The 13,735-nt window shown below is 37.2% G+C and overlaps 1 protein-coding gene across 3 annotated transcripts in view; it reads left to right on the top strand.

Annotated features, from left to right (window-relative positions):
* LOC125669307 (uncharacterized) overlaps window positions 1-13,735 on the top strand; it is a 37,075-nt gene that overhangs the window by 19,917 nt on the left and 3,423 nt on the right. The window contains exons 9-17 of one of the 3 annotated variants that reach the window (XM_056164015.1): window positions 31-84; window positions 228-320; window positions 1,894-2,389; window positions 3,327-3,578; window positions 5,341-6,313; window positions 9,351-9,516; window positions 10,115-10,294; window positions 11,336-11,410; window positions 11,563-11,685. In XM_056164015.1, the coding sequence (XP_056019990.1) occupies window positions 31-84; window positions 228-320; window positions 1,894-2,389; window positions 3,327-3,578; window positions 5,341-6,313; window positions 9,351-9,516; window positions 10,115-10,294; window positions 11,336-11,410; window positions 11,563-11,685 (2,412 nt within the window). Of the gene's footprint in view, window positions 1-30; window positions 85-227; window positions 321-1,893; window positions 2,390-3,326; window positions 3,579-5,340; window positions 6,314-9,350; window positions 9,517-9,650; window positions 9,872-10,114; window positions 10,295-11,335; window positions 11,411-11,559; window positions 11,686-13,735 lie in introns of those variants that run through there. The other 2 variants (XM_048903773.2, XM_056164016.1) reach the window with 2 other exon arrangements.

Below are 13,735 nucleotides of genomic sequence, written 5' to 3'. Positions count from 1 at the left end.
CCTACATTAAAACTTTTCAATGCTTTTTAGGTGAAAGTGAACCAGAGCTAACCAGTCACTCTGCTGAAGAAATGCTAGATAAAGGTAAAGTAGATTAACTTTGTTTGGAAATAGATTGCTTTGTAAGATGAATATGAAGGTAACCTGGTTTTTTGGGGGGTTTGATTTTCTAAGCAGACACTGTCACATTGGCTTATCGAGTTGATTATGTCATATAATCCCTTCAGATTCCCAGTCTGTGTTGATGGAAGAGTCCCACATCACCCTGGACAAGACTGGCTTCTCCGAGACTGATCTTAATGTCACTACTAATGGAGCAGGTATGTATTGGGGAGTTGAAGGCATGGACTTTCTCTGAATGTTCACGGATTCGGAGTACTAGGACTATACTACACTAATCCATTTTCAGGGACTTTCTCTGAATGTTCACGGATTCGGAGTACTAGAACTATACCACACTAATCCATTTTCAGGGTCCATCATTACTTTTGTTTTGGTGCAGTTTCTTGTTAAATAGTTTGCAACATAAAGGTTTCATAATTAATACAAAGAAAATTGGCTGTTAAAGGAAGACGAAGATTCTGGAGTCGTGAGGTCACTGCACAACAGACCAGTGATTGGGAAGGCCAAAACGGCCTATGGGACTATGGCCCCTCAGTTCAAGTTTTCAATGGGCCATTTTCAGATTTAATGAGCCATCAACATATTTTGAATGACCATTTTCAATAAATAGCAAATGTGCAGTGGAACATTATTGTTTTAATTGAAACTCTGAACCATGACCACGATCTTTTCCACCACTCTTGAAAATGTTTCTGCTTTGTTTCAATGTCCCCCTCTCAACAGTATCATTGCTTTTACCGGCATTGGTATTTGAAGACGGTCTCTCGTTGTATATTTATTTTTTTAAAATTATTTGTTGTTGTTTTTTCCCCACTTTCTGTCGTTTCTATATCTGTCCTTGGACTTCCGAAACTTAAAAACGCTTAAGTATAAGCTTGAGAAGACGTGATGAGATGTGATGTAAGAGGAAATAGTTTATTGGTTATCTATTTTGATTTGTATTGCTTCAACCAACGAGATTCGGTGTATCAGAATACATAGCAATTAAAAATGGAAGTACAAAAATAAGTAAGTCATACTCAATTCATTCTAGAGAGAGAAAAACGTAAGTTACAATCGATAATGAATGTGCACTTTGGCGCATGGATTAGATAATTTAATGCTCCAATTTTCACCTGAATGGGACTATGGCGCAGGGCGCATGGTCTTTCCAATCACTAACAGACTGCCAAACTTTCATTGTAACACGAAAAGTTGAAGAAAAAAAGTTGACAACATGGGCCTTACATACTTCATACGAAAGTTATATTGATAATTTATTATAGATAAAAGGAAAGACATTGATAGATTTTATGGTTATGGATCAAGGTTACAACTAACTTCAATTGTTTTAATACACTTTCATTGTGACACAACATTTTGAAAAGTTTTCAACATACACCTTTCATGAGTAGATACAGACATAGGTGCTCCCCATTAAATTTTGTAAATGACAAGTTTATATTTAGGGCTATCCCTCTATACTATAAAATCGACAAGGCCTGCAACTACCTGCCATTTTGGATTTTACTGACTTGCTTTAAAACTTTCTGGGGTTAGGTGGGCTGGGCTGTTCATCAGCACTGAGTACCCTAATTTATTGAAATAAAGTATTTGCAAGCAGTAATCCACTGCATTTATGTGTTTATTGACATTTCTCTGATGCTCTGCTGATCTTTGTCAATTTTTGACAACTTGTTTAAAGATTTTTCTGATTTTGGGGTGTTTATCTTATTTTAACCTTGTCTGTTCACCTCTATCTTTTAGTATAGTGATTCATTGTATCAACAGGTGATCTGTCTGAGGAGGAGGATACAATCTCCAGCTTGAATGATCTGAAGGTCGCTGAGGTCAGTGCAGGGGACAGGGTAGAGGTATCGGTCAGCTGTGTCTACTCCCCAAGCTGTTTCTACATCCACCAGGGCAGTATGACACCGCTCAATGATCTCATGGACCAGATGTACGAGTTCTACAGCAACACCTCGTCTGGTGCCTACCGACTGGAAAGCGTGGAAATAAACACTCCATGTGCTGCCAAGTTCTCTGAAGATGCCTCGTGGTATCGATGTGTCATTAAGAAACAAGTGGATATGGATAAGGTGGAGGTGATATTTCTGGACCACGGTAACATGGAGGTGTGTGATATTGCCGACCTCCGCCGATTGTTGTGGAGATTCTGTGAACTCCCTCTGCAGACGGTGGAGTGTTCCCTAGCAGGGGTGATGTCCAAAGATGGACCATGGAGCGAGGATGCAGTGATTCTCTTCAACAACCTCACACTTGACAAGTAAGTCCAGAGGTGGACAGTTTATTTGTTACCTTTATTTTCTATGACAATCTGTCATCATTTGAGGATTCTTGTATTTGTGCTCAGAATCTTCAGACTGATTCACCTGTTGTTTGGAAAGTAGTATGCTATAACTTCAACATTGTTAAACCACCGCGATGGCCGAGAGATTGGAGCGTTCACCCCGCATGCGGAAGGCCGGGGTTCGAATTCCGGCCACGACAGACCTAAGTCGTTAAAACAGGTAGTGACAGTTCCATCCCCAAACGCTTGGCATCAGGTGTGAATGTTACAGGTCCTCGGAGATTACCTTAAAAACGGATGCTCCGTGTCACAGTAGGTGTGGCACGCCAAAGAACCCTTACTGCTCAATGGCTGTAAGCGCCGAGCATAGGCCTAAATTTGAAACCCTTCACTGGTCTTGGTGACATCTCCATATGAGTGAAAAATTCTTGAGCGTCTCGAGGCATGAAGCAAAATACAATCAATCAATCAAATATACTTAATACTAGATAGTCTATGTATATCATTTTGGCAGAAGGAAAGCAGAACAAGATGTGGGAGTTTAATTTGTTTGGCGAGTTTTCATTTTATACAGTTATGATTTCTATAAATGGAAATTTTGGCAGTACGGCTTGTCATAAATTTTTGCCATCCACAAAGAAAGCCAACATTACCAATGCTCTCTTTCCCCACCTCTCTCTCTTCTCTGCTGCATGAGAATTGGAAAAACTCGAAAACTGTAATTACCAGATGTTTGAACTTTTATTTGGTGAGTCCAAGGTAGTGAGGACTAGGTTTCATCATTACTGGTTATAGTGCTTAACAAATACATTGTTTTCCAAAAGAAACCCCACATGAAGTGTAAAAAAAAAAAAAAAAAGCCTATGATATTTAAAATCATGGAAAATTGAATGTTTTGTTTCTAATTTGACAGAACATTGCTTGCGGATGTTGTTAGCCTTGGAGATGATAACAGTTGTATAGTACAACTTCTACACTTGGGTCTGTCACTGAGTGATCGTCTGATCGAGGAGGGGCATGGGACGCAGGCGACCACACCCGTCACTGTCAGTCGGAAGGTGAAACGGGTTTTTTCTGACTCCAGTGATGTAGCTACCCCCTCACTCAAGCTATCTGAGGAGTGCCCAGCGGTGATTGAAGAAGAAGGAACCCTTTTGTATGGAAGGTTGGTCTCTTAAATGCACACAGTAAACAAGATATCAGGTATTATGTTGACTATGCTATTGGACATATATACCGCCAGACCAAGAAAGTTTTTCAGAGGAATGGGTTCCACTGCAAGCTTTTTTTCCTTTTTTTTTTTTTTCAGGAGTTCAATCAAAACTAGGGAATAACAATTGATATTTTACAGCTGAGTGTGCACAAAAATAAACCCAATATATATTTATTTTCTGCCAGGCTCTGGGTGTTGGGTATGTGCTCTCTGTCCACTATCTTACCCCTCTATATGCATGCCTGACATAGCCTCAATAGATTAATATGATTAGGATTATTTTTTAAAAAAATGGTAAAATCTGTATAAAAAGTCTTATAAAAATTTCTATGTGGTTATAAAGCATTGTTAAAGGAATTTCATAATCTCAGGTTAATCTGTATAAAAAGTCTCATAAAAATTTCTCTGTGATTATAAAGCATTGTTAAAGGAAGTTCATAATCTCAGGTTAATGACACAACTTTGCAAGTTGGGGGGAGGGGATTATTGTCATTAGAATTTAATATTGGAGTTTTTTATTCGCCCGTCATTAGACGGGACGTATTATGTTCTGGTTGGCTGTCCATCTGGGCTTATGTTTCCCTGACTTTTTTCCGTAACGTATGCATGTACAACTTTGAAATTTGGTCACAATTTGTAAAAGTGAGTTTGCATTTCAGCTGGATTGGTCCATCCTTGACTTACTTTAGGGCTATAAGTAGGTCAATCAGTTTTCCGGACTTGTTTTCATTAGGGATACAGATATTGCCCTGATATTTAGTCAAAGACTTCCTCTCAAAGGAACACAAGTTCAGTTTGCATTTCAGCTGGATTGGTCTATCCTTGACCTATTTTTGGGGAAAAATAGGTCAAACAGTTTTCTGGGCTTTTTTTTTCATTACGGATACAGATATTGCCCTGATATTTAGTCGAAGACTTCCTCTCAGAGGAAGACAAGTGCAGTTAATATTTCAGCTGGATTTGCGCACTATGACCCACAGTACTTTAGGGGTAGAAGTAGGTCAAACAGTTTTCCAGATTTTTTGGTATGCTCTGAAATTTTGTCACAACCTCCCTTTCAGAGAAATACATAATCAGTTCACATTTCAACTTAATTGGTGCACCATGGCCTACTTTAGGGCTAAAAGTAGATGAAATGGTTTCCTGGACTTTTTATCATCATAGATATTGCATCGACATTTTGTCACCTCACTCTCGGAGAAATATATAATCAGTTCACATGTCAGATGGATTGGTACACCATGACCTACTTTAAGGCTTTTCTATTCAGAATGTGTGTTGTATCAATTCAGAGTGCACAATATGCTTCCAGGTTGAATTTCACTGTCCGACGGGTGTATATTGTACCGTTTGCAGTACTCTTGGTTTTGGGGGGGGGGGGGGGGGGTTGATATTGAAAATTGTTTGGATGTACAATGTATATTTATCTGAAAGTTTCTCTGTCCTATTCCTTAAAGCTCACCATACATGCTAATATGAAGGGAGATGTGTTTACCGAGCCGAAACAGGGCTGTAAAAGGTAGAAAGAATTTGATTGCAGTCTGTATTGCAGTCCAGTTTCAGATTATGTACCAAAAAATGCTTAGAGGAATGAGAATATACAAAATATTTCTTTTGAGGTGCGAGATTGTTTTATGAATGAAACCCCTTTTTTAGAAATTGTTTTTTGAAAAAATGTGTTGATGATTCAACTGATATTTATAAATGTTTCTAGGTTTAAACCAGTACCAGTGGAAACTGATACAGAGTATATTGTGACCATCAGCCACAGTGAAAACTCGGGAAACTTCTGGTGTCATTTGGTGGACAATGTCACCACTCTCGGTGATATGATGGATGAGATGTTAGAGGAGTTTTCTCCAAGTAACAAAGAAGTTACCAGTCACCAGAATGACGACATCTCACAGTTATCAGAAAATGGAGACGAGGAACTGTCTGTCCAGAAGGGAGGAAATAGCTGTGAAAAGACATTGGGGAAAAAACTAGAGAAATTTGAACCTGGTACCACATGCTGTGTCCATTTCCCAGTTGATGGACAGTATTACAGATCTGTGATACAAGAAGAAGCGCCAGGCAGGGACAGTGTAAAGGTGTTCTATGTGGACTTTGGTAACCTGGAGACTGTCACAAAGTGCAATGTCTATCAGCTGCCAGACAAATTCAGTGGAATGGCTGCTCAAGCTCTAAACTGTCAACTTGCTGGGTTAGCTAGTATGTTGTGGAGTACAACCTCTAATGAAAAATTTACTGAAATGACAGAGGACAAGGAACTGCTGATGTATGTAGTGGAGAAAATGGAGAAAGAATTGAACATTGTTGATCTGTTTGACGGTGATACCTCCATCAGCAGCTGCCTGACAGGCAGGGAGAATGGGGACCAGGTCACAGACGAGGACCAGTCAATAGATCTGGTATCTCTATTTAGTCCCTACTCCTGTACTCTGTTGTCACTGGACATGGAGTATGACATCACAGTCACTGCTGTGGAAAGTCCGCTCCGGTTTTGTGTCAGACTAAAGAACTGTAATGAAGTGAAAATTCAGGAAGAGATTACAAAGTATGTGGAAGGAGATCTGCAGAAGCTAGTCGATATTAAGGAAGGGGATGCTTGTCTAGTTCTCAGTCCTAAGGAGAACCAGTATCAGAGGGTGAAATGCTTGAAAATTATCAATGAAGAGCAAGTACAGGTTAGATAAACAAATCATGTATATTATCTGTTTAATTTGTATTAATGCATTCCAAACCGAGAAGGTTTTTATTTATTTTTTAAAAACTTCACTGCTACTATAGATAAGTCCATGTAGACATATTTGTAGTGTATATAGATGTACAAGGAGTGCCAAACTTAGATTACGTCTGAAGTAAGTACATTCACGATATGATGAGTTAACTTGTGCTGCAGGGAGTCGCATTTACTGCGAGACCAACTTTAGGTATCGTTCAGCTACTGTACAACTGCAAAATGTACCCATATCCTGTAAATATTGGTGATTTGTTAAAGATTTGGTGTATGCCAGGTCAAAGATTATTTCTGGGTAATGTATGGATCTGCAGACTTTTTCAAGCTTTCTTCTAGTGAATTAAAATCGGTTACACGTTATAACAAGTGACTGTTTACACATTATAACTATTGACTGTTTACACATTATAACAGTTGACTGTTTACACATTATAACTATTGACTGTTGACACATTATAACTATTGACTGTTGACACATTATAACTATTGACTGTTGACACATTATAACTGTTGACTGTTGACACATTATAACTGTTGACTGTTGACACATTATAACAATTGACTGTTGACACATTATAACTATTGACTGTTGACACATTATAACTATTGACTGTTTACACATTATAACAATTGACTGTTTACACATTATAACTATTGACTGTTGACACATTATAACAGTTGACTGTTTACCCATTATAACTATTGACTGTTTACCCATTATAACTATTGACTGTTGACCCATTATAACTGTTGACTGTTGACACATTACAACTATTGACTGTTTACACATTATAACTATTGACTGTTTACACATTTTAATTATTGACTGTTGACACATTATAACAATTGACTGTTTACACATTATAACTATTGACTGTTGACACATTATAACTGTTGACTGTTTACACATTATAACCATTGACTGTTGACACATTATAACTGTTGACTGTTTACACATTATAACCATTGACTGTTGACACATTATAACTATTGACTGTTGACACATTATAACTATTGACTGTTTACACATTATAACTGTTGACTGTTGACACATTATAACTATTGACTGTTTACACATTTTAATTATTGACTGTTGACACATTATAACTATTGACTGTTGACACATTATAACAATTGACATTATAACCATTGACTGTTTACACATTATAACTATTGACTGTTTACACATTTTAATTATTGACTGTTGACACATTATAACAATTGACTGTTTACACATTATAACTATTGACTGTTGACACATTATAACTGTTGACTGTTGACACATTATAACTATTGACTGTTGACACATTATTGACTGTTGACACATTACAACTATTGACTGTTTACACATTATAACTATTGACTGTTTACACATTATAACTATTGACATTATAACTATTGACTGTTGACACATTATAACTATTGACTGTTGACACATTATAACTATTGACTGTTGACACATTATAACTATTGCTGTTTACACATTATAACAATTGACTGTTGACACATTATAACTCTTGACTGTTGACACATTATAACTATTGACTGTTGACACATTACAACTATTGACTGTTGACACATTATAACTATTGACTGTTGACACATTATAACTGTTGACTGTTTACACATTACAACTATTGACTGTTTACACATTTTAATTATTGACTGTTGACACATTATAACTATTGACTGTTGACACATTACAACTATTGACTGTTGACACATTACAACTATTGACTGTTTACACATTATAACTATTGACTGTTGACACATTTTAACTATTGACTGTTGACACATTTTAATTATTGACTGTTGACACATTATAACTATTGACTGTTGACACATTATAACTATTGACTGTTTACACATTTTAATTATTGACTGTTTACACATTATAACTATTGACTGTTGACACATTACAACTATTGACTGTTGACACATTATAACTCTTGACTGTTGACACATTATAACCGTTGACTGTTTACACATTATAACTATTGACTGTTTACACATTATAACTATTGACTGTTGACACATTATAACTATTGACTGTTGACACATTACAACTATTGACTGTTTACACATTATAACTATTGACTGTTGACACATTACAACTATTGACTGTTTACACATTCAGAGGTGTTTACCACTACGGATTTTCCGTATTTTATACGGATTTTAAATGTAAAATACGGACTACGGATTTTTTCACGGAAATACGGTTTCGGATCCGTTTCCGAAATTATTATTTTTTTTCAGTGGAATGCTTGAAAGAGCATTATTAAATGTGCACATTTAAAACGCGGTAGAGATATCGACTTAAGCGTCTATCGGAATACATCTAAATTGATCGTTCCTGTTACTTGCTTTCAAAGTAGGTATCGAAGGTTTTTGCGGGAAACGTGCAGAAGGAATGAAATGTCAAAACGGGGGAATCCGCTGGACTCTTCTGATGATGAACACTCTCCAAAGAAACAAAAACGACGACAGACAAGTGATCAGAAATATAAGGAGTCTTATTCAAAACTGTGGCCATGTTTGACGTCTTCCAAACGTGGCGTGTGCATGAAGCGCTGCAACGTGTGTTCTTGTGATTTTTCATGCAGCCATGGAGGAAAGAATGATTGCAAAAGACATGTTGAATCTAAAACTCATAAGGAATTGAACACTATGAAAAACTCTAATATGTCTATGGCATCTTTTGTCTCTCAAAAATGACTCTTAAAAACTGTCAGAAAGCAGGATTTTGCATCTAATTTTTCAAAATTTTTATTGGGGGGGGGGCATGCCCCCAGACCCCCCTAGCAGGTTCGCACCGCTATGCGGTGCTCACATCGCATACTACTGAAAAATACTGACAAAACATCATATAATACTGATACTCTTAATTATGGGTAAACACCTCTGCACATTATAACTATTGACTGTTGACACACTACAACAATTGACTGTTTACACACTACAACAATTGACTTGTGTTGCAGGTGCTTTTTGTGGACTCTGGTAAGAAAGAGGTTATCAAGATGGACGGCGTATTTAGTATACCTGACTTTCTAGTCCAGATACCAGCCCAGGTGTCAGTTTGTGCCTTAACAGACATACTCTCCTCCACGGGAACCTGGAGCAAAGAAGCCAGGTTATTTTTCTCAGGTGAGAATTTCAATCATTTCTATTTATACTGTATGTGTTTATTCAATAGTCTTGGAAAATGGATGACCGTCTAAATTCAATCCTGAAGTACAGAGTGACTTGGATGTTTAATCCTGTTTGTTCCATGGTCGCAGATCGTATCCAGGATGTCTCTGTGATGTATGTTTAATCCTGTTTGTTTCACGGTCACAGATCGTATCCAGGATGTCTCTGTGATGTATGTTTAATCCTGTTTGTTTCACTGTCACAGATCGTATCCAGGATGTCTCTGTGATGTCTGTTTAATCCTGTTTGTTTCACGGTCACAGATCGTATCCAGGATGTCTTTGTGATGTATGTTTAATCCTGTTTGTTCCACTGTTACAGATCGTATCCAGGATGTCTCTGTGATGTATGTTTAATCCTGTTTGTTTCACGGTCACAGATCGTATCCAGGATGTCTCTGTGATGTATGTTTAATCCTGTTTGTTTCACTGTCACAGATCGTATCCAGGATGTCTCTGTGATGTATGTTTAATCCTGTTTGTTCCACTGTCACAGATCGTATCCGGGATGTCTCTGTGATGTATGTTTAATCCTGTTTGTTTCACTGTCACAGATCGTATCCAGGATGTCTCTGTGATGTATGTTCGTCACATGACGGCGGCAGGTCTGTACAAAGTGTCGGTGGAATGTGAGGGTCAGGAACTGAACCGCCTGATGGTGGACCTGGGATACGCTGGAGCTGAACCAGACACCACACTGTTTGAGCAAATGATGGAAGGTTCTGACATACAAGGTATGCTGGATGTAGATCAAATCATACTGTTTATGTGGCTGTCAGGTGCTTAGGAAATGGTACTGGTACATAAGCTGAAATATAAACAACTGTAGTCAATATATTTGCAGTAGAATTACTTCTAGTACAGAAAAGAATTTTGTATATTATGATGCACTTTCTTTAATTCAGGGATAGACATTAACTTGGCAAGTGAACTCGAAAGTTTTACCTGTCCAAATGAAAAACTTAATTGTCCGAAATATTTTAGACTCATCCAGTGATTCTGATTAGGCCAATTCAACTTAATTAGTAGATTATCATCCAGGGTCACCAAAAAGTATGGGGTGGGGGGGGGGGGGGGAGGAGTTTATTTTTTAATTTTTATTTTCTGAGAAAAATATTAATGACAAACGAGTTTTTGTCTACAGAAGTGCTTCATTTAATGCTAGATGGATATCAATCTGTGCTTATTTCACAGACGAATTCCAGGTTAAGCTTAATTTCAAATACAAAAAGATACCAAACTTCTTCAAAATTTACGCCCGTAAGAACACAAGAAACCATATTATTCATGTGGCTCTTCACGTTGCTATACCGAAAATGTAAACAAGAAGTGTAAATACCGGAGTTGGACATGAAAATTTTCTGGATATCGCAAGTTTCGCAAAATAAGAAAAATAGGAGTGGGCCAATTTTTGAGGGGCGGGCGGGGATGATGATCTATCAATGAAGTTGAATTGGCCTTATCTCTCTCTATCAATTGGTGATACAGTACGATCTACTAGAATGGGCCTTTGCTATAATCTGATGATTTGTTTAAGAAAACAACAATATAAGGAGTTGGACTTTCTTTCTAATATATTAAATTCATCATTAACACAATTATTATGATAATCACATTTCCTACTGAAAAAATCACTTGCGATAGTGTGTATTGAGTCTCACTTTTCCGTACTGGGTTTTCTCTTGCCCCAGGCAATCGGACAACCGTTAATGTCGATCCCTGTAATTGATGTACTGGAAAAATGATTGTTTATGACCTTAAAAAAAATGTTGTAGAAACGTCCTTCAATAAGCTGACCTTAGAAAGAGAGAACTCTTTTGGCAGTGAAGGGGAAGGAGGTGATGAAAATGGTACTTGTATTTCATTGATAATTTGTTGAGTAATATCTGAATTGGCGAAGATCAAATATTCATGATAATTAGTCGAGAAATCTATGAAATTCGACTGACAGATACAATATGTAGGTTATTTATAGTAAAATTGCTGTTATATTACTTAGTAGTGAAGTCCCTGAATTTAGACTCCAGCTTAGAGACAACTGATGCCTCCATCTGTATGTGCCATGACTCCACTTTAGACACCACAGGAGCCTCGGATAGCTTCCACTATATCAATGTAAAAAAAGGTGAATTTACTGTAAGAAGGACAAAGGCTCAAGTGAGCTTTTCTGATCAAAATGTCCGGTCGTTGTAAACTTTGCACATTTTCATCTTCCTCACCAGAACCACTGGGTCAATTTTAACCAAACTTGGCCCCAGGCATCCTTGGATGAAGGGCTTTCAAGTTTGTTTTAATGAAGGGAAGATAATCACAAAAATGTAAAATTAGGGTACAGTCATTTAAAAATCTTCTCGAGAACCACTGGGCCAGAGGAGCTGACATTTACATGAAAGTTTCCTGACATAGTGCAGATTCAAGTTTGTTCAAATCATGGCCCCCAGAGGTAGGTTGGGGCCACAGTAGGGGATCAAAGTTTTACATATAGAAATATATGGGGAAAATCTTTAAAAAATCTTCTTCTCAAGAACCACTGAGGCAGAAGAGGTAAGATTTACATGAAAGCTTCCTGACATAGTGCAGATTCAAGTTTGTTCAAATCATGGCCCCCAGGGTAGGAAGGGGCCACAATTAGGGATCAAAACTTTACATAGAAATATATATTGAAATTCTTTAAAAATCTTCCTTTCAAGAACCAATGAGCCATAAAAACTGAGATTTACATGAAAGCTTCCTGACAAAGTGCAGATTCTAGTTTGATCGAATTATGGCACCCGGGGTAGGTTGGGGCCGCAATAGGGGATCAAAGTTTTACAATAGGATTAAACATTCTTTTTGAAGATTTTATTGATGTGTAAACTCTGGACATTTTACTCATAAACTGAATGAAAGTGCAAAGCATTTTTACGTTAAGTTTGTGAGTAAAATGTACAGAGTTTACACGTCCATGAATTCTTCAAAAAGATTATTTGATTCTTATAATTCCAATTTGTTCCCTATATTATCAATTTAAAGAATTTGAATAGTTTCCCCGCACTATGTTATTTGTTTTCAGGTGTGTATTTATACATAGCGTTTTTGGATTTATTGATGTGTAAATTCTCATTTGGATTTATTTTTGTCTAATCAAAAGAATAGTAATAAATAACATTGGAATTGTATAGAAATATATAGGGAAATTTTTTTAAAGATCTTCTCAAGAACCACTAAAGCCGGAAGAGCTGAGATTTACATGAAAGCTTCCTGACATAGTGCAGATTCAAGTTTGTTCAAATCGTGGCCTCTGGGGTTAGGTGGGGCAATAGGGAAATAAATTTTTACATAGAAATATATATATATAGAAAATCTTTTAGAAGTCTTCTAAAGTTAGGGCCACAATAGGGACTAAGGTTTTACATACAAATATGTATGGAAAATCTTCAGATATGGGCCAATATGAGCAATGTGGCCCATGGGCCTCTTGTTAGATCATCTGAGTAAACTTAGGTGACATTGGAATTAGTCAGTGTCTGTCTTTGTGCATCGTAAGCCGTGCATTAAGGGACTGATTCAAGATTTCCCCCAAAATTTTGTTTTTCACTTTTAATGATCAAAATCTTTTGTCTAATGTGTTTAAAAGATATCACATTAAAATTAAGGTTATACGTTATCACAGAAGGGTCCAGTGAGCTTTTCTGATCAAAATTTGTCCGTTGTCTGTTGTCGTTGTAAACTTTTCACAATTTTATCTTCTTCTCCAGAACCACTGGGCCAATTTCAATCAAACTTGGCCAAAAGCATCCTTGGGTGAAGGGCTTTCAAGTTTGTTCAAATGAAGAGCCATGTCCCTTTCAAAGGGGAGATAATCACAAAAATGCAAAAATAGGGTGGGGTCATTTAAAAATCATCTTCTTAAGAACCACTGGGCCAGAAGAGCTGAAATTTACCTGAAAGCTTCCTGACATATTGCAGATTCAAGTTTGTTCAAATCATGGCCCCCGGTGGTAGGATGGGGCCACAAGGGGGGATCAAAGTTTTACATACAAATATATAGGGAAAAACTTTAAAAATCTTCTTCTCAAAAACCACTAAGCCAGAAAAGCTGATTTTACATGAAAACTTTCTGACATAGTGCAGATTCAAGTTTGTTCAAATCGTGGCCCCCGGGGGTAGGATGGGGCCACAAGGGGGGATCAAAG

The sequence above is a fragment of the Ostrea edulis genome, chromosome 4 (assembly GCF_947568905.1).
Source record: "Ostrea edulis chromosome 4, xbOstEdul1.1, whole genome shotgun sequence".
Taxonomy (NCBI): domain Eukaryota; kingdom Metazoa; phylum Mollusca; class Bivalvia; order Ostreida; family Ostreidae; genus Ostrea; species Ostrea edulis.
Note: the sequence above shows the minus strand (reverse complement) of the source record. Positions and strands in the feature narration are given on the sequence as shown.